Source organism: Notechis scutatus, chromosome 4, assembly GCF_049901735.1.
Source record: "Notechis scutatus isolate UNSWTSFEM ecotype Mainland chromosome 4, rNotScu1.2, whole genome shotgun sequence".
Taxonomy (NCBI): Eukaryota; Metazoa; Chordata; class Lepidosauria; order Squamata; family Elapidae; genus Notechis; species Notechis scutatus.
The window spans coordinates 16,965,705-16,992,168 of record NC_142012.1 but is presented as its reverse complement, the minus strand read 5'-3'; the positions used below and the strand labels follow the sequence as shown (position 1 = coordinate 16,992,168).

General features: G+C 41.0%; 1 protein-coding gene across 1 annotated transcript in view; it reads right to left on the bottom strand.

Moving 5' to 3' along the window:
- GRID2 (glutamate ionotropic receptor delta type subunit 2) overlaps positions 1-26,209 on the bottom strand; it is a 1,056,494-nt gene extending 1,030,285 nt beyond the window's left edge. Inside the window, exon 1 of the mRNA XM_087962873.1 lies at positions 25,979-26,209. Coding sequence (XP_087818999.1) covers positions 25,979-26,066 — 88 coding nt within the window. The 5' untranslated portion in view covers positions 26,067-26,209. The remainder of the gene's footprint in view (positions 1-25,978) is intronic.
- Positions 26,210-26,464: the final 255 nt, after the last annotated feature.

Genomic DNA, 26,464 nt, shown 5'->3' with positions numbered 1-26,464 from the left:
AACAATCCCAGTGTTTTTCAGTGCTGTTTACAAAGCAAGAGGGCAGCTTCCTCTTTTGTGGTGTTGGACAGGATCCTGTGAGCCGACTAGTTTTTAAACCAGTGGCACCCTACTCAACACAAAGAGCCAATTAATTTTGTCTTAAGAGGAGTTGGCAGACATGACAAAACACAAAAAATATTTTTATTTTATTTTTTTAAAAAACCCAGCACGTTCTCTTTTTAATAACTAGGATCCTTTTTTCCTACTGTTTCCAGCGGCTTTAGACCTTGCTTTCTATAATGGTGCTAAAATGATGGCATTATCTCCCTCAACCTTTCGCCACGACAGCTATTCGCATTTCTTCCCAGCAACTTTGATATACAGGCATGATGCTCAAAGTAACAATAAATGAGCAGGTGCAAAGTGCTTCAAAAGGTCTGTTCTCTATATTTTCTGAAATACGAGTCTGATCAAATGTTCCTGGAGAGGTCTTAGACACTATCCTCTTGTCTTTCTCCCTTTTTGGGAGGGGGCTGGTGGTAATTAATGTGGAATATAAAGCAATCTAAAGTTAGGCACATTTTAATTCCATGATGTTTGTGTAAAAGTTCAGATCTCTGCTACAAACCCTTTACTTCCTGCAGCCTGTCATTTGAGAGACAGGGAAGACAGAAACATTTTAAAAAAGGAAATGCCAGGAAGGAAATGTGTGTTTTTAAATCTGGTTTTGGCTACGTCTCGTGCATCGTTTACTACAGCCCCGTCCATCCTATAGCCTCCAATGCAGGAATATAACTTTTGACAGAAAAAGAAAAAGCTTTAATCATGCCTAGTCAAATATACATTTTGATATATGGCAGTGTGTGTGTGTGTGTGTGTGTGTGTGTGTGTGTGTGTGTGTGCACGTGCATACGTGCGCACACACAGAGAAAGGACATTATTACATAATTATATATAGTAATGCTTGTTGCATATGGAAAGTACTGTGTGACATGGGGATAGATGGTAAATGCAATTTATACAAGTTTTGGGATAATTTTACTTCTGTAATACATACAGATAGTTTGGTGTAGTAGTTAAAGTTACCAAGCCAAAAACTGAGAGAGTGAGAGACCATTAATTTTACTCTTTTCTTAGGTGTGTAGCCATCTGGGAGAGGTTTTTTTTTAAGGACTCAACTCTACAAAGAAGGCAATCTGAAAATGATGCCAAGAAAACTGTATAGATTGGTTCATTTGGTCACCAGGAAAAAAGACTCATTCAAAATTACACACACACACACACACACACACACACACACACACACACGGACAGAGGCAAAAGGAGCAGTCTTTGGGGCATGTACAATGGCCCACATTACACCTCTAGTCTGTGAACTTCAATGGATACCAGCGAAGTGCAGTTCACAGTTGGATATGACCTTTAAAACCCTTAATGGCATAGATCCAGGCAACCTGATGAACCATCACACCTCACTAGGACAAGCCCATCCTACTCATTCCAGCAGAGAAGACCTACTACAGATCTTGACGGTCAAAGAACTCTTGACTATCGGGATCCAGAAGAAGAGCCTTCTCTGCTGCTCCACTCTTTGGAATATGCTATCCTCTAGGCTAGTGCAGGGGTGTCAAACTCGTTTTCATTAAGGGCCACATCAGGGTTGTGTTTGACCTTGGTGCCAGGGTGGGCATGGCTAACTTGATGTCACTTGTTCCATATTAGCAGGCTTGAAACCCTGCGTTCCTATTGGTCCAGACAAGCCGGATCGTGATTGGACGGCTTGAACGTTCCTGATTGGCTCATACAGGGTTTGCCGCGATTGGCTAAAACCAAGCGCGGCAAACTCAAAGAGTTGTCATTGGCTGCCTAGTCGCGGCCAGCTCTATAAGAAGAGCTGCCACGCACTGGGGTTTTTGTCTCAGAATCTATCTGCTTAATAAAGAGCTGTTGTTCACTACTCATGCCTCGTCTATCCTTGGGACCCACCGACCGAACATAACATCACTCCTGTCAGGGGCACCTGTGGTGGCCTGAGCATTCTGCTAGCAAAAAATGGGCTCCAGTTTTTATCCGCGAGGGCCTCCTGCAGACCTCTGCCAGTGAAAATGGAGATTGAGTGGGCTGCACGTTGCCCCCCCCCAACCTCCATTTTCGCTGGCAGAGGCACCACGGGCTGGTCCTTTGCTGTTTCCAGGGTGGCCCCACAGACACTCCTGCCCTAGTGTAAGTTCTGTCCTCACTCTCCTGTCCTTCCACAGGAGCCTGAATACCTGGCTGGGCCAGTTGGCCTAGGGATCAAATTCCATGCTGGAGATGACTGCTGAATTGGTGGCAGATTCCACTTCCCTTTTTGCTCTCTCCTCTCCACCATCCACCTTATCATATTGATGCATTCTTGTTTGTTTTCTTTTTTCATTATTTTATTATTCTATTACTTTACTTCGGTTTTATTTACGTTCTTTTCACTTCTTCCTTTTTGTTGTTGTAAGCCACCTAGAGTAGCCCTGTGGCGAGATAGGTGACAAATACATTAAACAAACAAACAAACAATTAGTTCAATTCGGCATAGGCTGCAGTAGCTGTTTGGCAGCATAATATGCAATCATAGCTTTGAAAAGCATTTCACGTGGCATTTAAGTTGAGTCCTTACTGATCATGGTGAATGTAATATATAATGAATGAATACATGAAAGGAATATTCCACCATAACTGGGCATCAAGATAACATTCCTGTATCTGATGTGTCCTTGGTGCATTTTGACCTTGCTTGTTTTCTTGCAGATGTTTTATTACCCCAATTGGTTCCCTAGTTTGGTTAATGAAATGCCTACAAGAAAACAAGCAAAGTCAGAGACCACCAAGGACCCCTGAGCTACAACTATTCTCCTTTTATTAGTTCCTGTATCTATCTGAAATCTTGGGCTCACTGCTGGCTCTGCTTCTTTATACACATGCTTTTGTATGCGCATCACCAATAATCTAATTTTCATGCATTGCCACTGCTAAGGTGAAGCAATCATCAGTGTCTGAGTCCAACCCCTCATTCTGTGCAATCTTGGAATATACTCAGTAGCTCACATAATTAAATAAAAGGATGATCAAAACTGGTTATGAGTCATTTAAATGTGACCTAACTACACATCTCTTCCCGTTTGAAATCGCAAGTGTTATTTAATGAAGAAAGCAAAGCAAACTCTTCCATATCATAAGCCCTATTGCTTTATATTACAATGGATTGCAAAGTTCTAACCCTGTTTTTTTTTACCATGAATATTAGAAAAAATGTACCAGCACTGAGGAATTCATACTACTGTGTATGTAGTTTTCACATTAAAATGGAAAATAAGAGCTCACCAAATGCCCGCTATCTGGACAATATAGTAATTGCAATTTTGATGTTCAATGGGGAGAATGGGATAACTCACTGTGGCCAACCTGCCATGGCCAATTCACCACCAACAAATTGCCATATTGGTCAACTCGCCACAGCCAATTCACCACAGGACAACTCACCTTGGGACAATTCAATATAATTATTTAAAATAATTAAATACTTAATTTACTTTTTGTTATTCACATTTCATTTTATCCCTCCTTTGGCATCCTTTCTTTAATGATTGTATTCCACCATTTCTTTGATATTAGGGCAGAAGTGTCCCATGGTGAGTTGGCTGCAGTGAATTGGCCATGGTAAGTTGGCCAGGGCAAGTTGTCCTAGATCCCTCTATAGAGCATTGTCAAGTTCCATAGGTTACCAAGATGGCATTACTTATGTTGCACACTGGTATTGGTTTATCTGTACTGTCTGAAACAGTGAATTTAAGTTCAGCTTGACTTTAAAATAGCAAACCATTCTTGCTTATTCCTTCAAATCAATAAAAATTATTTTCCACTTGCCCTGGTCATCAAGGTTCTGAATCCAGATGTTCTGGGACTCCAACTGATTCAATGCTATGACTGGATAAACCGTTTCATAGGGTGCTTTGCAAAGGCCATCAGCATGAGTGAAGTATTCTCCCTGATGTGTTGATGCAGCTGTGTCCTCATGTAATACAAGCACATTAGGTGATCTGAATGGCTCTATGCATTCACAGACTTTTCACAGCTGGAAAAGTGAAATGGCTGTTTACACAATGCAAAGATGATCTTGGAAAGTCTTCAAAACAGTAAAACCAAGCCTTCCAGATCAGGCAATTGTTTTAGTCCTTCCAGAAAGGATGCTTGACATTCTGAACTGAATAATTATATTCTATATTTTTTGAGGGACACATCAGAATGGTTCATTATTACACACTTCATTGATATTTCAAGAAAGGTAAATTATTTTAACAAGCAGGATAATTGTGGGGAATAAGAAATATTGTGTGGGGGTCTTTATACGGTGGTCTTTATATTTTATTCCATTCCAGGTCATACAGAGAAATATGGCCTTGACATTACATTAGTTCTCTTCCTTGAATATGCCAAAAACAATACTTCTTATTCAATAACTAAGATAATTAAGCTCACTAATCACTCACATCCCAATATTAAATTGCAAACTACTTTGCATTATTCATTCAGAGATTTTTATGTATATACTATGTTTCTCCCAAAATAAGACCCTGTATTATATTTTTTGGCCACCTAAAAAGGCACCAGGTCTTATTTTCAGGGGGATGTCATCTACTGACTCACCTCACTTGCGTGCATGGCCCCGGCCTCCTTTTCACTGTCAGAGGCCTTCAGGAACTTCTTCTGCAGCCCAGATCAATCCGGAGCTCCAGATCAATCTGGAGCTCTATTATTGGCTGCAGAGGCCTTCAGGAAAGCCTTGCTGACTGCAGAAGAAATGGACCAGCATGGCAGTGTTGGGGTGTCCATGGCCAGGCTACAACTGTCCAAAGTACTAGGGCAGCTCCACCCAGGGGTGGGATTCTACCGGTTCGCACCGGTTGTTAACATTCTAAGCAGTTCGGAGAACTGGTTGTTAGAAGAAATTACTGGCCTAATCCTGTAAGGAAGGCAGGAAGGAAACATTCTGGTGTTGCTTACAGAAACTGCTTCTCTGTTAACCCTTATTACATTCTTGGCAGGACTAGACTTCCTGTCTCAGGAACTTCTCTGGAGTTTTTTTCCCCTCCTTTGCTGGTACTTTGCTTGTGTGGAGTGGCCATTTAAAGTTACAATGGCATTGAAAAAAGTGACCTATGACCATTTTTCACACTTACAACTGTTGCAGCATCCCCACAGTCATGAAAGGCCAGGCGAGGAGATGCGTGCCTCGATGTGAGTGATATTATTGGCCACACCCAGCCAATAACATGACCACCAAGCCATGTCCACTCAGTCACATGACCACTAAGCCACATCCACCACCTAAGTCACGCCCACAGAACCGGTTGTTAAAATTTTTGAATCCCACCCCTGGCTCCACACCCCCCCCATCCCCACCCTAGTTTAATTTTTACCCGAGCACCCTGGAGTGGGTGGGGTCTTAATTAGGGCTTATTTTTGGGGGTAGGGCTTATATTGGACACATGTGTAAAAATCAAGCTAGAACTTCCTTTTGGAGTAAATCGTATTTTCAGGGAAACACGGTAAATTAACAATAAATCATCCATGAAAAAGACATTTAATTTTCCAGGTTCAGATATAAAGTGTACAGTAACACTAATACAGTAATAATCCCTACTCCAGCAATCCTATGTCAGTTATAACATATCTGTTAAGAGTTAATTTGCAATTAACAGTGTAGCAATAAGACAACACTCAAGGACTGAAGACTCTACAGAATTCTTCTATCTTTATTGCTTTCTAGAAGGCTGTCATAATCTTCCTTTATCCAAAGGAAGGCCATTTATAATATTAGTGCTGGGAAAAATCCCATTGCATGGCTCTACCTTTCATATTTCACATAAATGTGGAGTTACCAGAAGCTTCTCTCATGAGGTATTTTTTGAACAGATCTATTTGGACTGAAAGTAGACATAAAGTTAGAAGTAAGTACTATAAACTTTAAATTATATGACCTTCCTTCGCATAATATTGCCAAGAAGACCAACTGTAATAATCTATTACACCAGGGGTCCCCAACCGCCGGTCCGCGGACCGATACCGGTCCGCGGAACAACTCTTACCAGGCCGCTGGTTGCTGGGCGCCACCATCTTTTTTTGGTAAAAAAGTGCTTCCGGTGAGCTTTTCCGGGTAGAAAGCTCACCGAAGCACTTTTTCATCAAAAAGATGGCGGCGCTATGCTTCGTGAGCTTTTCCGGGTAGAAAGCCATTTCTACCCGAAAAGCTCACCGAGGCATAGCGCCGCCATCTTTTCGTCAAAAAAAGATGGCGGCGCCCAGTTGATGCCGGTACCGGGCCGCGGCGCCCAGCTGATGCCGGTACCGGGCCGCGGCGTCAAAAAGGTTGGGGATCCCTGTATTACACCATTGCTGCTCTCCTGCTTAGGAAAAGTTATCTTCTCACTGAATGAAGAAGAGTGTCATTATTCATTACATTTGTCAAATTTTTGAAGGGGCACTTCACTTTGATAGGAGCTTTGATGAACCACCCTTATAAAGCAGTGCTAAAGTAGAACTGGCTGGCCTGGTTCATTTCAGGCCAATAAGAATAGTTTCTATTCTTATTCTCTTCTAAAGCAGCACAAAAAAGTCCTTATCCATCTGAGATGGTCAAATGATAATGACTTGGCCCTACCTAAAGAGAAACATGTTGGGTTGCCTCTACAAGGTGAAACAGTCCATTGGAGTAAACCCAGAGGGATCCATACAATATTCCAATTCAAATGTGCTAAAATGCTTCCCAGGTTAGCTAACTAGAGCAATTCCTGAAAATAATGTCAGAGAATCCTTTGAGGATATTGAAGACAAAAGAGGGAGATACCAAACATGCACATTTATCGTGTGCTTGTTACATAAAACTCATAAGACATAAAATGCATAATACAATGACAGACTTAGTTAATGTGAACAGATGTCTTGATATTAGCTAAGAATCTAACATAAGCTAAGTCATCTGAATAGACCTGAGAAGGTCATGAAACATATTCAAGATAAATAGTTTTATGTAAACTGGTATTAGGTTTATTTTTAAGGTCATTTGCATCAGATATTATTGCTAACGTAATCTATATACTGTATAGTTATACATTTATTATTAGGCTAAAATAACAAATAATTAATTGAATAATTTCACTGAGGTACTATGTTGGAACTAGGTCCCATTTATTCCCCTTACAGTTAATATCAGGTGCTTTGCAATTCCATTTTTCTATAGAAATGATTATATTTAAGCTGTTGAAAATTGTATTTTTTAAGATTATTCAGTGCTTCCAATTCAACCACCCATCCCTCCCAAAAATATATTAGTAGGGTATAGTGAGATGAACATATAAGCCTACTAAAATTCTTGATTGCACTGGCTCCCTTTCCCAAATAGCAAAAGCACTTAGACTTACTGTATATACCGCTTCATAGTGCTTTACTGCACTCTCTAAGTCAGTGGTCCCCAACCTTTTTTGTACCAGGGACCAATTTCAAGCAGAAACACTTTTTCAAGGACCGGCGGGGAGTCGAGTTTGGTGGTTTGCTTGCAGATGTTTCATTACCTGACTAGGTAACATCTGATGTTGTTACCTAGTCGGGTAATAAAACGTCTGCCAGCAAACCACCAAGTTCAGGGAGCGCCAATGCCTCCTCATTGCAACCCTGAGCGACAGATATTCTCTTCTATTGGGACATTTAAAACGGAGGGTTTCAGCTGCAGATTCAGGAACTGCGCCGGGCTGAGGAGTGCCTTCAAAACTGAGCGCTGGGCGGCGGCGGCCCACGGCTCTCGGCCTGCCTTCCTCAGCCCCATCCCTCAGGTGTCTCCCTCCCTCCCTCAGGTGTCTTCCTCGTTCCTCTCTCAGTCGCTCTCTCGCTCCTCCACCAGCCCAGGAAGAAACTGCTTCAAAGAAGCCGGCAGGGTGGCTTTTCCTGTCAGCGCAGCTCCTCCGAAGCGCCCGTTCATCCCCACCCCGCCGCCCGCGCGCGGTTCAATCCAGTGCTCCGTTCTGCCTGCCTGCCTGCCTGCCTTCGTTTCTGGTTGTTTCTCACGAAGGCAGGCAGGCAGGCAGGCAGAACGGAGCACTGGATTGAACCGCATGCGGGCGGCGGGGTGGGGGTGAACGGGCGCTTCGGAGGAGCTGCGCTGACAGGAAAAGCCACCCCCCTGGCTTCTTTGAAGCAGTTTCTTCCTGGGCTGGTGGAGGAGCAAGAGAGCGACTGACAGAGGAACGAGGTGGGAGGAAACCGAAGCCGCTGAGCCAGAGAGCAGGACAGGCTTTGGTTGCTTCCTCCCTCCCCTTCTTTCATTTGTGTCCTTGATCCCTGATCTCAGCAGCATTCACCGAAGGCGAAGAAAGCCGCCATTTTTTTTATTTTATTTTCTTTGCGGCCCGGTACAAAGTGATCCACGGACCGGTACCAGTCCGCGGCCTGGTGGTTGGGGACCCCTGCTCTAAGTGATTTACAGTGTGAGCCTATTGCCCCAACAATCCAGGCCCTCATTTTGTCGACCTCAGAAGGATGGAAGGCTGAGTCAACATTGAGCCCCATCAGAATCAAACTCCTGGTAGTGGGCAGAATTAGCTTGCAATACTGCCTGGGTTCGAGACCTGAGCTCTGTGCAACAGGTTGAGCTTCCATTCCTTACCCCAGCTCCTGCCCACTTAGCAGTTCGAAAGCATGCAAATAGCAATAGTCAACCTTGAGCCCGGTGAGATTTGAACTGCCAAATTGCAGGCAGCTGGAAGGCAGCAGAAGTAGTGTGAAGTACTTCTACTCTAACCACTGTGCCACCGTGGCTCATGCGAATAGATAAGCAGGTATCATTTCAATGGGAAAGTAACAGTCTTCCATGCACCTTTAATGCATAACCATACTGGTCACATGACTGTGGAAATTGTCTTTGGACAACACTGGCTCTGTCGGTCAAGAAACAGAGATGAGCACTGTGCCCTAAAGTTGGACCTTACTGCATTCTAACCACTACACTACCACAGCTCCTACTGTAATAGGAGCCACCCGGGGTGGGATCCAACAGGGTTAACTACCAGTTTGGTCATTTACAAGGTTCGGTGATTTACGATGTACTTCCCTGAAGCTGCCGGTGCTGCAAATGGTCATCAGCATGCTGCGGTGCAGAGAAGCAGCCTTTCAAAAAGCCCTTTTTTCCTGCTTTTTTAACTGCAGCTATGCCTCGCACGGCAGCTGAAGTTGAAAATATCAGGAAATAAAGGTCAGGTAAGAGCCCCGGGTGGGCTGGTGGGCAAAAACATCACATAGAACCAGTTCTATGTCTGCTGCTCTTCAGAGCTACCGGTTCTACAGAGGTGGACAGAACCGATAGAAACCCACCCCTGGAGCCACCAAAATAATGTGGTGGCTTCTAGAAAGGACATACTGTAGCTGTTTTATAGAATTGAGAACTGGTTCTGTTTCTGTCCTTAAATGTTTCAAAGAATCTTTTTCTAATAGAATCCAAGGCATTGCATAACTTTAATCTTTTGATACAGGATAAGTTGTCCTTTTGCACCTAAAACACAAACATCATTAAGACAACTAACAAACTTTGTTCCTGACTTTCAAAGAGCAATATCACAGAGAAACAAGTGACACAAGACCACAAGAAGCTCTCAGGCAATGAGATCAGAATTAATCTCTGTCCATTCCTAATGATAAAAAGGAGAACAATGGAGAGCTAATTCACACATACATATTTTTTTCTGTTTGATAACTGAACCCCACCTAGCTACCTATGAAAATTCTGCAAATGTAACATTTCATCTCTTCTGATATGTAATGGTTTTCATGAAGCAAGCTGCCAGTCAACAAACACAGATAAACGCAGTGGTCTCCATGCATGGTGAACCAAAACTGAGAATACCATATCTGTATTTCCAGAGGCTGGTACATTTATGGCACTGCTCTGTAAAAAAGTAACTGAAGCAGAGAGACAGAGGCAATGAGATAGAGGCTTAGGAACTAGTGAACCCAACCACGTGATTAGCCATGATTACATTTCTATTTAAATGTCACCGAAGGACAAAAATAGCAACTGAGGCTGGTAGACAAATTTAGCTACAGACTGTGTCTTTTCGATGATGGATTTGAGGAGATAAGCCTCATCACTGTAGCAATGTCCTATGGTTCTATCAAAAAGACAAGGAGAGAATTTGAATGAATCTTAATTATTGCATGGTGGAAGGAATAACTGATGGATGGCTTCACTGAAAATAAAATCTCAAAAACAGGAAACTTGCCGGCTCAGGCCATAGCTCTCTCCCATAATAGTTGAATGTGTGCCAATGGCAAGACCATACTCAAGACAAGAGCACTCCTGTTGGTATTCCCCAATAAATCAGTTACAGTGCTGTAGGTTAATAGGTAGGCATCATGTCCTCACTGGTCATCTTAAGTCCCATCAGATTAGTTCTCTAGTGTTCTTAGAACATTGTCCAATTCTATAGGTGTCATTAACTTTTGCAGAAGAAAATATCTTAGTTTGATTACTTTCTATATAAAGAGGACAGTTCTGAATTTCCTACCAGTGTATTTCACTAGATAGTCCTGATTATAATATTATAAGGTCAACTTCATCTAACCAACTATGTATGTTTATTTCTCCACAAGGTTTAGATGATCCCATCATGCTGGTTTTTCAGAGACCCTTGAAGACCTGCTCTTCACTCAAGATTACTCTTGTTGGTAAGAGTAATTGAAGCCTGTTTATGGATAATATAGGTTTGTTTAGGTTATTGTTTGATTTTTGCTAACTTTTGCCCTTTGTTTTAACTTTGTATTAGTTTGTATCTGTGCCTTTTATGAACCATGCAGATGTGAACTACACAGAGGTCTAAGGAGTTGGAAGTATAAAAATATAATAAAATAAATAATTTTACATGCCTCTTTTCCTGTTTTCACATTCTTTTGCTTTTTAAAAAAGTTACAAAAAATGGGGCCAAACATCTAAATTAAAGCATTTCATATAGATGGTTCTCAGTTTTCTCCTTGACCACATCCAACCATATTGTCAATGCACAAAAGTTTGTAAATTAATGTTACTATCTTCCCTAGTTTCACAAAGATTGGATCATGCAGCTAGAGGTCTTCACATACTTTTTAATTGGTGAAAACTGCCAGTAGACTTAACTAAACTTCCTAACTCTGCTTTGAACAAACTGGTTCTTTAAGTTATACAATTTCAACTCCTAGGCAGCATGGTTATTTTCTCTAAGTGCCACAGCAGCTGTCTAAGAAAATTAAATTGTCTTTTTTCCAAGAAACTTTGTTACTGAAAACACCTGACAAACTTCATTTCCTAATATTACAAAATAAAGAGGCAACTATGTGATACCTTAAATTCATGATTAACAACTGTCCAGATGTTTCTAAAACTTGGAATAGGGGAAACACTGATCAAAATTGGGATGAACCAGAATGAGGAAATATACTCCCATTTTAGAACTTCATTTCCAATTGAGATCAACACTCCAACAACTTGTGCTGGAAAGAAAAGTCTTACTACAGTTTTGTCTTAGAGGTAAGTACAGTAACAACTTTGGGAAGGAGAACCGATGGGTTACCTAGACTGATGTCATAGAAAAGGAGATAATGTCATAGTCTTGATCCATTTATTCCCTTCCCATGTTACATGCTATTAAAAAAATGAAAAAAGAATGCACAATTATTAATTATGTGCTTACCAGAATGCAGAGTTTAGCCCTCAAGTCTTATTTCCAATTATTTGTGGTCTTACTATAAGATATTTATTTGATGACACTTTTCTGATAATGACATTATCTCCAATTGTAATGCACAGGTTTTAAGTTGTGTGTGTGTGTGTAGAAATAGATGATAGATAGATAGATAGATAGATAGATAGATAGATAGATAGATAGATAGATAGATAGATATGGACGGATGGACAGATGCTTAGATTCAGCATAGTAACAAATATTTGTCACAATTACGGAACTGTTTTGCAAGACTGTGTGGCATTGGCAGGGTCACTCCAAAAAGCATAGTTATTCACTATTGGTAGCTTGACTGGCTCCATCGTTAAAATGTCAAGTTTTCTGCTGACTCTTCACATATAAAATTTGTCTTCTAAAGTAGGACTGGAAGGTCATCTAAGGAAGAAAATATCACTTTTAATTGTGCATACACCTTAAACCCCTCATTTCTAACACTTCTAGAAAAGTAATTGGATTTAAATTATATGAGCAGATTACCTATCAAGTCCTTTAGAACTGGCACTGATTTGGCTCACTACCATTAACAGAAGTTTCAGCAGCATCACAAAAGAGGAAAGTATGAACAATTTGTAGATCGTCACATCAGCAAAACTCCTATTTGGGAAAGGCTGAATTCCTCAGAACATGATTTCATTTGCTAGTTTTCTCTCCTAACATGAGGTCCTGGAGCCCCTTTCTTGTCTACAAAAAGTTAATTTTGAACTACGTTTTGGATATATTTCTCCCAATTATATTTTTGTTCCATATTTCTCTAGAAAAGAAAACCCCGAAAGTCCAATTGGACCCCAATGAAAATTCAGTGCTCTAGATGCAATATAGTGATAAAGGGAGAACAGCTTAAAATGACTATTAACATTAAGCACAACCATTCAAATTACTATTAAGAGTAAAGTTACCATTAGCCCTAAAAGTTATTGCTCAAATTATAATCATAATGGGGAAAAAAGGCAGATACTTTAACATGTTGCAATTACCAGTTTTCGTTTGGCATGTATGAAAAATAAAGGGAAATGCATCCGTCCATTGCAGGTGCCAAATGAACGTTGGATCATAAGTGGCTAGAGCTAAATATATGGCTCTCTGGGGAAATGGAAAGACCTGAAAGTCATTTGTTTAACTCATCTACTTCCAACACAATAGTTTATAGAATAATTGTATAAGCCTAGCCTAATTCTCCAGGTATTTATTTAATAATTTCAATTAAATGACTTATGAGACCAGAACTGAAGCAGCAAACAGGTATATTGCCTTAAGCAGTGTTTAAGAAGAGGGAAGGAAAAGTAAATGATAAACATGAATGAAAACCGATGAAATGCTAAAGGTCTGTAGAGATTCTCAGTCATCCAGGCCATGGTTGTCCCAAAGGTTCTTTTTCAGGAAGCAACTGGACTTCCTTGTTTTTTTCTTTTGAAGACATTTCACTTCTCATCCAAGGGGGTGGGAGGAGGAATGGATTTCCAGAAGGAAAAGCTGCAGACTACAGGAACCAGGAGCACAACTACGGTGACCCTGAGGTGCCTGGAGGCTATGCTAGCCGGAAAAAAAGAGGTTTTAGAAAAAGAATTCAGGCCGTATCAGACCAGTTCCTATCAGGGAGATTTTGGGGTAGGGAAAGGGCATACTTGAAAGGCTGGTTAGCATTCTTATGGGGGAAAAAGCATTTAGAAAGGCTTGAGAAACTATGGGAAAAATGAATAAAATTCTTCAAACTCCCTTCCCTTCTACTGGTTCCTGTAGACAACCAGCTATTATCAAACTGAGTTCCAATCTCCAGCTCCTTATCAGTTATGGCTATGATAGCTAGCTTCACAGCTGGAAGAATCTGTGAAGGTTCCCACCCCAAACAGATTGAAAGGTCTAGGTGTTACTTTCAACAAACTGAGCATTGTTGTAATGACGAGGCAGTTGAGTTGTTTGATCATGATCAACAGAATCATGATGAACTTTATTGGAGTCTAGTCTTGCATTTATACACATTTTTAATTATCCTCCAACATTGGTTAACTTTGGTTACTGCTTAACTTTCGTTACTGTTTAGCATAAAAGTAATTAACACAATTAAATATCTCTAGTTAAAGTCTAACATATGTTTACTGCCTCTCTCTAATCCTCCTTTAGATTAGTGACTTTGTTTGCCTGAGTTGTATTTGTTTGGAAACATTCTTTATCTGAGGTTTGCCATCCGAGATAGGAATATTCCTGCAATTACAACTCTACAGAGCATTTCACATCATCACACTAAACAGAAAAGGGCAAGCAGCATGGAAAGAAAAGGGAAATGCACTACCGTCCTTTTGAGTTCCTCTCCTCATGTAAAACTCATGTATAATCTGTGTAGTGCTGATGTTTTAATATTTAGGGATATGTGGTTATTGTTAGGGATAACATTGTTTACCCTAACTGGTTTGGGTAAAAATAATAAATATGGTATCATGGTTTGTTAGTTAAAGTGTGTGTAACTTTAACAGCAAGAATGTAATTAAGGGTGTGGTTGTAAAAGCAATATATAAGAAGCGAGGCAATAGCAGCTCTCTTTCTCTCTGGCTTACTGATCCCTAATTACTGGATGGATTGATGACTGCGTTCTTGTAGGAGTGTTGATTTTTCTCAACGGAGAGAAGATAAGATTGGACAGATTTATTGTAAGTGAACTGACATTGGCTATTCAACACAGACTTTGCAAATAGAGTATCCCCGACAAGACTTGACTGAAATGATATATGACTACTGGACTGTTTATTATGACTATGCTATAATTCTTAAATGGAATAAACTATATTCTTGATAGCACAAGCGATCTGTATTTTTACTGCGTGTTAATTAGAAAACTTATCTCACATATTTACCTGTCTTCCTATCTGACTTCGCTGCATGTTCTGTTTAGTTTGTTTTCCTTAACACTCATTGGGGAATCCAGGCTTAACACTGGTTATGGGCCCAGAGAGACTGCAAAGCCAGTTTAACTAGGATAAAAACAGGTTTATGTAAAAAGGTGAGATTTTGTGTTGTTACACGTTACAGTAAACAGACAGCTGTGTTTTATCAATTATATTTTTATAACCATATAGTGAAACATGGCACAAGTCAGTCTACAAAGTTTGTCCCTTATATCCAAGCTGGATGGAACAAACTATGTTTCATGGTCTATGAAATGTAGTTTACTTCTACGAAGTGAAGGTCTGTGGAACATAATTGAAAACCCACCAAACGTAGAAGAATGGGATTCTGAAGATGAGGAAGATAGTAAAAAGATAGAAGAATTTAAACAGAAAAATGAACAAGCACTTTGCATCATAGGACTAACATTAACTGATCAGCAACTTGTTCATATACGCGGAGAGCAAACTGCAGTTGGGTGTTGGCAAAAACTGAGGAGGATTTATGTCAGAGATAACGTTGGTGCTCACATAAATCTAACACGGAAGCTTTTCCGCACGTATCTCCAAAAGAGTGGTGATATGCTGAGTCATTTGAATACTATGAAAAGAATTTTTCAAGAACTGCACGAGAAGGAGCTTATTTTCTCTGAACTACACCAGGTCTACATAATTCTATCTTCATTAGACGAAAGTTTTGATGACTACGTAACTTCCCTTGAAATATTGCCTAAAGAAAGCCTAACTTTAACTGATATCACTGGCAGATTGATTGAAGAGGCCAGAAGAAGGCTTGAAAGAGATCAGTTAAGGAGGGAGCAACCTCAAAAGGAAAATAATGAATCTCCTACCGCATACGCAATTAAAAAGTGTTTTAATTGTGGGGGGAGAGGACATTTGGCAAGATTTTGTAAGAAACCAAAGCGCCAGAATGCAAGCCAGAATACTGGAAGCCAACAAAGAAGAAATAAGAATTATGAGTTAGCAATATATAGTAATGGAGTTGTAAAAAAATAATTTATGGGTGGTTGACAGTGGTGCGTCCCACTGTATTACAAATGATAACAAAAAATTTGTAAAAATGTCCATGAGTTCACAGCATATCTCATTGGCAAACGGATGGAAAATTAAAGCAAAAGGTGAAGGTATTGCACATTGTTCTTATATAAATGAGAACGTAAAAATGTTATATGTACCTCAACTTAAATTTAATTTGCTTTCAGTTAGAATGTTAGTTAGATTAGGATACATAGTTACCTTTAGGGGAGATACTTGTTTAATTGAAAAAGAAGGTAAGAAAATTACTGCATCTTTAAGAGGTGACTTATATGTGTTAAATGATAATGGTTTAGAGATGGCTAACACGGTTTATGATAATAGAAAACCTCATGATGAATGTATTCACTTGTTACACCGAAGGCTAGGTCATTTAAATTTTAAAATGATTAAGAGAACTGTTCAACTATCTAAAGGAATAAGTTTGAAACCTTGTAATAAGTATTTGCAATGTTCTGCTTGTAATCAAAACAAAAGCAAAGTCATACCGGCAAATAGAGTTGATGGATTTACTACCAAAGAGCCTTTAGAGGTAGTATTTGCCGATATAATAGGTCCTAAAAAGCCAAGTGTAGGTGGTGCTAGATACATATTAAGCATAATGGACCACTATTCTAGGTATGGTTTCTGTTTTTTAATGAAGAGAAAAACTGAAACGTATACAAATTTCTTTAATTGGTTAAAATTTGCAGAGAGGAAAACTAAAAAGAAACTAGTAACTCTTATAACAGATAATGGTGCGGAATTTACAAATAATAAATTCCAGAGTAGACTTAGAATGGCAGGTATTCAACATAAAAAGAGTGCACCATATAGGCCTCAACATAATGCATTTTATAGAGAGAAGAGGCCAAACACTGCAATCAATGGGAAGAACTATGTTATCTGATTCTGGATTACCTGACAATTTGTGGGGAGAAGCTATAATGTGTGGTAATCACATATTAAACAATGTTGTTAATTCAACAACAGGTGAATTACCATTCACTCTGTGGCATGGTAGGAAACCTGATTTGAGTTATATTCACACATTTGGTGCACCAGCATGGGTGCATATCCCTACACAACTCAGGCACAAAGGACAACATAGAGCAAAAAGATTAATTTTTGTTGGATATCAAGCAAACCATAGATCTTATAGATTCTGGGAACCAGGTACATCTAGAGTATACTGCAGTGCTAGTGCACAATTCCTAGAACATATAGGATGGAATAGATTAGAACAGGATTCAGATAATGATGTTATTATAGAAACCTATAAGAGACAGAAAGAAAAGACTAGTTATAAGAAAAGTCCAATTAAAGAAGAAGTCCATGAAGAGCAAATAGAATCAGATCAAGAGGAAATAATTGATCAAGAAGAGATAGATAGTCAAGAACAGGAAATAAAGGAAAGTCCACCTGTAAGTCCTGTTATACCTAGACGCACAACACGTATAACTAGACCACCTGATAGATATCAGGCAAGTATTGTTTGCCAAGTAAATAAAGTTCCTTCTAGCATAGATGAACTTAAAATGTATCCTGCTAAGGATCAGGTGAATTGGCAAAAGGCAATGGAAAAAGAGTTAAATTCATTAAAGGAAATGAAGGTTTATGAAGAAACCAAATTACCTCCAGGAGAAAAATCCATTGGGTGCAAATGGATATTTAAAGTAAAGACTGGAAATAATGGGAAAGTAACTTTTAAAGCTAGATTAGTAGCACAAGGATTTAACCAAAATACATTTGATTATGATGAGGTATTTGCACCAAATCTTAAGGCTACAACTTTAAGAGCCGCTTTAGTGTGGGCAGCTAAGAAGAATTATATTGTTAACCATTTAGATGTAGAAACTGCATATCTACATGCACCATTGCAGCATACAATATATTTGAAAAAACCAGTTGGTATAAATGATAATAAAGTAAATAGCAATGATTGTTGGAAACTCAAGAAGAGTTTATATGGATTGAAACAATCTGGCTATGAATGGAACCAATATATTGTGAAAGAATTAAACAATATAGGGTTTAAATCTGGTTTAGCAGATCCATGTATGTTTAAAAGAGAAAATAATGGAACGGTGTCATTATTGTTATTATTTACAGATGATATTGCTTTGATTACTAAGACCAATAATGAAGTTACTGAGATTATTTCATTATTAGCCAAAAGGATAAAATTAAAGCATTTAGGTGAAATTAAAAAGTATCTAGGATTGACAATTAACAAAACCACAAAAGGATTTAAGATATCTCAAGAGGATAAAATTTGCCAATTAATTAAATTGTAGAAAATGGAACTTTGTAAGCCTGCAAAGACTCCAATGAGTCAGGAAATTTGCAAAAATGATGCTCAAAGTCCCAAATTTGATAAGACCATATATCAATCTTTGATTGGTAGCTTATCATATATAAGCAATTGGTCAAGGCCAGATATAGCTTATAGTATTAATCAGCTGGCACGATTTAATAATGATCCACATCAATGTCATTGGCAAGCATTAAAGAGAATTTTAAGATATCTTAAAGGAACAATGCACCATGCATTGTATCTAGAGCCAAAAGGTGATTTGAATCTTAGTGCCTATGCAGATGCAAGTTTTGCAACTGACATAAACACTAGAAAATCAACATCTGGGATGGCTATATTATTTGGTAAGACTTTAATAGGGTGGATGTCAATCAGGCAACAGCATATTAGCTTGTCAACGATGGAAGCAGAATTTTCATGTCTGTCATTACTATGCGCTGACTTAATTCTGTACAAACAGTTATTATTAGACATGGGTATAACTGTTAAAGATTTTATTATTGTGTACGAGGACAACCAGGCAGCTATACAATTAGCTACTAATATTGCTGTAAAGACTAGATCAAAGCATACTGATTTAAGATACTTAAATGTTAGAGAATCTGTTAAAAATGGTCTAATTAAACTTGAATACTGCATGACGGAAGAAAATATTGCAGACCAGTTTACAAAAGCTCAAGGAGTTAGAAAATTTAAAGAGAGTTGTGACAATTATGATTTAAAGGTGTAAATGGTTATATTATTGTAATATTATTATTATTACCCAAAAGGGGAGAATGTTAGGGATAACATTGTTTACCCTAACTGGTTTGGGTAAAAATAATAAATATGGTATCATGGTTTGTTAGTTAAAGTGTGTGTAACTTTAACAGCAAGAATGTAATTAAGGGTGTGGTTGTAAAAGCAATATATAAGAAGCGAGGCAATAGCAGCTCTCTCTCTCTCTGGCTTACTGATCCCTAATTACTGGATGGATTGATGACTGCGTTCTTGTAGGAGTGTTGATTTTTCTCAACGGAGAGAAGATAAGATTGGACAGATTTATTGTAAGTGAACTGACATTGGCTATTCAACACGGACTTTGCAAATAGAGTATCCCCGACAAGACTTGACTGAAATGATATATGACTACTGGACTGTTTATTATGACTATGCTATAATTCTTAAATGGAATAAACTATATTCTTGATAGCACAAGCGTATCTGTATTTTTACTGCGTGTTAACTAGAAAACTTATCTCACATATTTACCTGTCTTCCTATCTGACTTCGCTGCATGTTCTGTTTAGTTTGTTTTCCTTAACACTCGTTGGGGAATCCAGGCTTAACAGTTATCCATATTTTTTTTAACTTCTTAAGTACTGCAAAGAGAATTTCTGGGAGGTCTCAAAAAAGGTTTACCTTTGCTAATGAGCATGGATCTATTGCTGATCTTTAAATAAGCAGGTTTTGAATTAGCCACAACTACCAAAAGAACAAGGGATGCGGTGGCTCCGTGGTTAAGGCGCTGAGCTTGTCAATCAGAAAGGTCAGCAGTTTGGTTTGAATCCCTAGCACCGCCTAGCACTGCCTAAGCTTACTTGTCCCAGCTTCTGCCAACCTAGCAGTTCAAAAGCATGTAAAAATGCAAGTAGAAAAATAGGGACCTCTTTGGTGGGAAGGTAACAGTGTTCCATGCGCGTTCGGCATTTAGTCATGACGGCCACATGACCACGGAGATGTTTTAGGACAATGCTGGCTCTTCAGCTTTGTAACAGAGATGAGCAACGCCCCCTAGAGCCAGAACAACTAGCACATATGTGCGAGGGGAACCTTTACCTTACCAAAAGAACAAAGGGAGAATTGAATCCCTGGGCATTTGCATATATCACTACTGTCTCCTAGTATCAGGAAAATGCACAAGTAACATGTGGAAATGTAAAGGAGCATGATTTGTGCAAAGACATTTCTATAAATCCAAAACAACATGTGCCATTTGCCCCTTCGTTCTGATTCTATTTGCTAACACTTCAGCAGTTTGTTCTGAATTCCCATTTTAAATGGGAAAAGACTTAACTCAGGTGAGACCAGTGGAAAGTGAAACACAGGTAGTCCTCGACTTCTGACTGAAATTGGACCCAAAACCTCTGTGGTCTAAGCAGACTTTTCTTAAGTAAGTTTTGCCCCATTTTACAACCTTTCTTGCCACATTTGTTACGTGGATCATTATTAACTTGGTAATATGGTTGTGAGTCTGGCTTGCCCATTGATTTTGCTTGTCAGAAGATCGTAAGAGGCAATCACATGACCCCGGGACATTGCAACTATCATAAATATAAGTCAATTGCCAAGCGGCTGAATTTTGATTACATGACCATGGGGAATCTGTAACAGTTGTAAGTGTGAAACATGGTCACAAGTCACTTTTTTCAATGACTTTGTAACTTCAAACGGTCACTAAATTAACTGTTGTAAGTCGAGGACTACCTGAATACCTTAGGCACTACAAGCACTAGTGTAACATAGATTGTGAAGGTAGATTTTCCAAAGAGATTTTAATCGCCATTTTGGGTATATTAATCCATTTCAGGAGGCAAAGAACTGAGAAATTGCTACCTCACATTTCAGTCACATTTCAGTCAGAGCTGCCATTCAATTTTGCTTTATGTGCATGTTCTTTTTCAGGTGAAATATCTGAGGACTTTGGAAAGAGAAGCTAAAGGCTTCTACAAGATTACAAACATTCCTGAGGGAATGTACATTTGTACATTTTGAACATACCTATCAAGAACTCATTGAAAAATCCTCTGAATTCTATTGGAAAGAAGGAAGAAAATCACCAGCCCTATCTTCACACTGGAGGCTCACCTCAGGCCTCCCTCTTTTTATATAAAGAAAATAACAACAACCACTGTTTGCATTTTGGGCTGGAGAATAACTTCCTAGAAAATAAGTTAGCCTCATAGCTTTATCCTGTCATATTTTTATCTAATTCTCGTGCAGTCTGAAAGGGAAAATAGCCATCTCAAAATATTCTAGAACAGGGGTGTCAAACTCGATTTCATTGAGGGCCTCATCAGGGTTGTGTTTTATCTTGGGGGACAGGGGGGCATGGCCAGCTTGACGTCACTTGTGTTGGGAGTGTCTGTGGTGGCCCAAGCGCTCTGTCAGTGAAAACGGGCTCCCAAGCTCCATTTTCAGCTGCGACGGCCTCCTTCAACCCTCTGTCATTGAAAACGGGCTCCCAAGCTCCATTTTCAGCTGCGACAGCCTCCTTCAACCCTCTGTCAGTGAAAACGGGCTCCCAAGCTCCATTTTCAGCTGCGACGGCCTCCTTCAACCCTCTGTCAGTGAAAATGGGCTCCCAAGCTCCATTTCCGGCTGCGACAGCCTCCTCCAACCCTCTGTCAGTGAAAAAGGAGCATGGCCCTCCCAAGCTCTGTTTTCACTGACAGGGTTGGAGGAGCCGTCGCAGTCAAAAATGGAGCTTGGGAGTCCATTGTCTCTGGCAAAGGCACCACAGGCCGGTCCTTTGCTGTTTCCAGGGCAGCCTCACAGGCCAGATCTAAGTACCCCGTAGGCCTGATCCAGCCTCCAGGCCTTGAGTTTGACACCCCTGCTCTAGAAGAAAGGCTGCAGCCTAAGAAAAAGAAATCTCAATCCAATACTTAAAGAGTGCTTGAGCCTATGCAGAATGTATTTCTGGCAGGAAATCGCACGAAGGAATATATTCTACAAATAAAAGTTTATCTTCTAACTGCACGGGAGATTTTTCTTCCTTATTTTCTAGCACCAAGACCACACAAAACCTCACAATTCTCATTAGGGTACTTAAGAGGGTCAAAATCAATGGACAAACCTCACATCCCTAAATATTACAACATCAGCACTACACCAAATGGTGCACTTGGCTAAGAATGCTGGCTAATCCCAGATTAATTAAAACAGGTCTGCAAAGTCCCAATTGCGTTTAGGAAGAGAGAAAAAAGCATCAGACAAGCAATGTACAAAGTCAATTGCAAGCAGCGTGGCTAATTTCAAAGACTTGGGAGCTCTGGAGCAGCATAAATCCCAGCAACTTTTTTCAATAGGCTCATAAAACAGAATATCATTGCCATTCCGCTCACGGCTTTTGACTTCTTTTTACTGCATGCAGATCATTAGGAAACTTTTAAGCAATCAAGTAATGTGAGTCTCATAAAATTATTCAATCAATGCATAGACTCAAGAAAGCACAGCAGGCAGAACTAGAGTGTCAATAAGGTTTTTTCCCTTTCCCTTCTTCACAAAAATCTCCCCTCATGTGAATCAAAAGCCCAACAGGCTTAATAAAGGGATTTTTCCACCACAACTGCAGGAATGTGTGAACCATTTCTTTTCTGATATTTAGAGAAATCCAATCAACACGTTTATTCTAAAAAAAAAAAAAAAAATGCAATAGCATTCACATGCTACTCTGATTAAGGTTAATTTGTACAAAAAGTAATTCTCTATATTTTGCCTACTATCAACGCCCCCCCCATCAATAAATTAATCACAGTTCTCAGTATCCTTCACTGCCACAGAAGTATGATAAGATGGACATTTAAATGGATACCTAAAATATTTTATATGCAGCTAATAAATCAACTATTGCTAAAGGGGGAAAGTCTATCTATATGGATGAATTCCTAAATATACACCAATATTTTGCCTCTTGTTATTACTATTATACAATATTGTACAGGATAGAATGGGAGAAGAAAGTAGGTAAACATATTGACTAATTCCTCAATATATACTTGTATTTTACCTCTTGTTATTACTATTATGCAACATTACACAGTGCAGAATAGGAAAAAAATAGGAAATTATTCACTCTTTCCATTTTTAGAACCCAAACATCTGTAATACCTGTTGTTCACATCTTCTTGTCCAGAATGCTGAACATTCCTTTCTTCTCTTCCTTTGAAAAGTTTTATTTAGAAATTTTTTTCCAACTTATTTAAAGAAAGGCCCTCTTCTGAAATGTAAAATGAACAAACGCAGGTTTTCATTGTTCTTGCTTCAGTGGATTTTTGTAAGACAGGTGTTTGCATTTATGCAGCAGATGTACAACCACGGAAAGACAGAGTCTGATCTTGTAACATTTTCAGAATTGAAGCTTGAAGTGAGGGGGGAAATGAAACTCACTGTACTTTTTTGGGGGGAAGGGGGGGACTAGAGAGATTAGTTATTAACCCAAATTTAAATGAAAGTGCTACTTATTTCAGACTAGCTATTTCCCATAACCTGAGGGGTGGGGAAGAACGCTACGGATGACAATTATCCAATTGCCAGCTTCATGGCAACAAAGTCACTACCTTGTCAAATGTGCCACTTGACCTGTCAAGCCAAATTCTCTTTCCAAATTGTTCTGGTTCTCTCCTATCTCCCCTTTCTAAGCAAATATATATATCTCCTGGTGCTGCTGATTGAAAGGAACCATGAACATATATCGATTAAAACAAACAAAAACAGCTAAATTATCTGCAGGAAGGTATTTGCCAGTTATAAATAATTAACAGGCACCCAGTCAACATAAATAGCGATTACCATAAAGAGAGGGGGGAGAGAGAAGGGGCCGTTTGATGTGAAACCACAGCTCAACAGTGCATGCCACTGTTTGCTTAGTGAAAAGGAAGAAGCGTCCTGGTGCCCAGAGTTGTCGGTTCACAAACAAACTATTCATCGGTGAAAATTCATTGTCCGGGCACCCGGGAATTTGTCTCTAACCTTTCTCCAAGAGATTCTACTTTGCTGTAAACAAAGCATCTCCCCGCCAAAGCAGCATCCCCCCCCCAGCAAGTTTTAGATTTCAGCTGGAAAATGAGAATTTAATAATAGATCATAAATGGTTTGAATTCTATGGGAAGTCAGCTAACCATTCATTCATAAAAGGACAGCTCAGGCGAGGAAGGGGGTGCTTGTTAACATCATGAACCAAGATAGAGCTCCAGAAACTGTTGACTTATATCTACCTACTGTAGGCAAGAAGTCAGGGATTCTCAGCTCCAATCATCTTGGTTGAAGCACTGTATTATACTGTACAGCCCAGGACTGGCAGATAACGTTTTCCAAAGGGGGGCGGAAATCACTTAAGCTAGAAAGCCCCAACAGACTCCAAGTTGGAAGGAAGGGAATGCCGTTGGCCATTAGCTGTGGCACAAGGGACCATGGTCCCTGTTTGTCGAGGGGGGGGGAGGGAGACTTTAACTCAGCTGGACCAGCTTCACCACTGGAGCCTTCCCAGCCAGTCAGCAAGTGGAGCTGGACCTTTTCTTATCCCACCCCAGGTGATTCTTTAGTTCCTATTAGCACAGCTCTTGCCTGTCCTTGGACTCTCTTCTATCAACTGAATGCACAGAAGAGAAGTGGTACCCCACCAAATCACCATCATCTCTTCTGGACAGGGAGATGTATTTACACACAGATGCTGAACTAGGAAGGCTGAGGTTTCTTTGCTCTCTCTCTCTCTCTCTCTCTCTCTCTCTCTCTCTCTCTCTCCCTCCCTCCCTCCCTCCCTCCTTCCCTCTCAGCATCTCTCTCTTCCAATTCTTTCTCTCCCTCTTTCTCAGCATCTCTATCTCCCCCTCTCCCCCTTCAGCCTCTCTCTTTCTTTTTCTTTCTCTCTCTCCCTCTCAGCAACTCTATCTCTCCCTCTAACTCTTTCTCTCTCTCTGTCTCAGCATCTCTCCCTCTCCCTCTCTTGCTTTCTCTCCGACCACTGGCAAAGGAAAACTCCGAGCTGAGCTCGCTGCGGACAGCTCTGTGAATCATAATCAACAGCCCCCCCACCCGCCGCCAATCTCCTCTCCGTGCGTTCAAGTCCCCCGTGTGGACGTCAATGTTGCTGCCAATAGGTGGGGCCCACAGCAGCTGGATGGGAGATTTGGGGGGGGGGTGTCCTTTAACCCTTGCCGAGCTGCCCCCGGCTCTATTTCGCTGGAGGCGGGTGGTGGTGGTGGGGAAGGCTGAGAGAAGGGAGCTGTCACGCGTGGCTTTCCCCTACTATCTTCGCTACCCTGCTTCCTCCAGCGGCTAAATTATCCAGGGTTGAACCCGGGGAGCCCACCAGCCCCCCCATCCCGCCTTAAAAACTGCTCGTTCTACGACCTCCGCACCAAATGATTGACAAGGAACTGGAGCGGGTGGGGGGAGCGGGATGCTGAGGCTGCCACTGCCGGAGAGAGGTTAAAAACAAAACCTTAAAATAAAAAAAAAGATCAGTCGGGCAAAATGGAAAAGCAATCACGTTGCCAAACCACCAGTTCCTCTATACGGAAAGGGGGTGCGGGGGGGGAAAGGGGGGGTGCAGCAGCAACGTGGGTTGTGTGTGTGTGTGCGCGCGTGTGTTGGTGTGCGAGGGGTGTGTGTGTGTGTGTGTGGCGCGCGCCGGGAAGCCTGGGGATCGCGTATGCCAACCAAGGGATCCTTCGGCTGGCTCTCTCCACCCACCCACCCCGGACTCAAGGGCGCTGCTATGGCAGCGGTGGAAGCCGGGGAGCCACATAACCTCCGCCGACCGAGAGAGAAAGAAAACTCCTTTTTCAAGGTTTCGCGGTACGGGGAGAAGCAAAACTCCGGCGGTTTGCCCTGATTTTTCCCACTCATCCTTTGGAGAGAACAAGAGAGACAGAGAGAAGCGAGAGCGCAAAAACCCTTCTTCCCCCGCCACAAAAAAAATACCTCCAGTCTCTCCCCCCCAACGCCCAATCCAGTTTTTGCAGAGGCTCGGGCCAGCCTTGAGCTTCCTTGGCATCACCATGCCCAACTCCCCGCCGCTGGTGCTTTTTCTTTTTTGACCCCGGCACAAACGGCGATGCCCAAGGAGCCGTCCGGCTTATTTCAAAGAGCTCCCCGACTGCGGAGAGCAGCTTTCCCACGGAAGCGCAAAAGAAGCCGCGAAGTCTACGTACAAGGCAAAGCTTTTAAAAAGCGAAGCGAGCCTCGCGCTTTTGTCGCCTCTCGCGCCTTACCGATGTGGATGATGGAATCCGCCCGCGCCGCTTCCCAGGTTCGAGTCCAACACACGGACAGGAGCAAAGCCAAGACCAAAACTTCCATCTCCTGCGCTTTCGGGAAGACCCAAGTAGAGGAGAGCAAGAAGGGAGAGGGTTAGCCAAAAACCCAGCGCCGAGGGCGAGAATTTTTTAAAAAAAAAAAGGAGCCAAAGCCACAAGGTTGGAGAAGAGGGTGAGGGGGAGAGAGAGACAGTGTGAGTGAGTTGGGGGAGTTTGAAGCGAAAAGCCTCCGGAAGAGCCTTCCAGCTGGGGGTGGGCGAAGAGGAAAGACCCCGTCCAGCTTGCCGGGGAAGCCTCTGGCTCGGCTCCTGGCGGCGTCACTTCGGGGGGCGGCCGGGCATCACCAGAGTTGCGGGGAGTTGCTGCAGCAAATCCATTCAGCGTCCCTCGCCGGAGATGTCGGGCCAGCAGCTTGGCGCGCCTCGGTCTTCTTCATCGCGG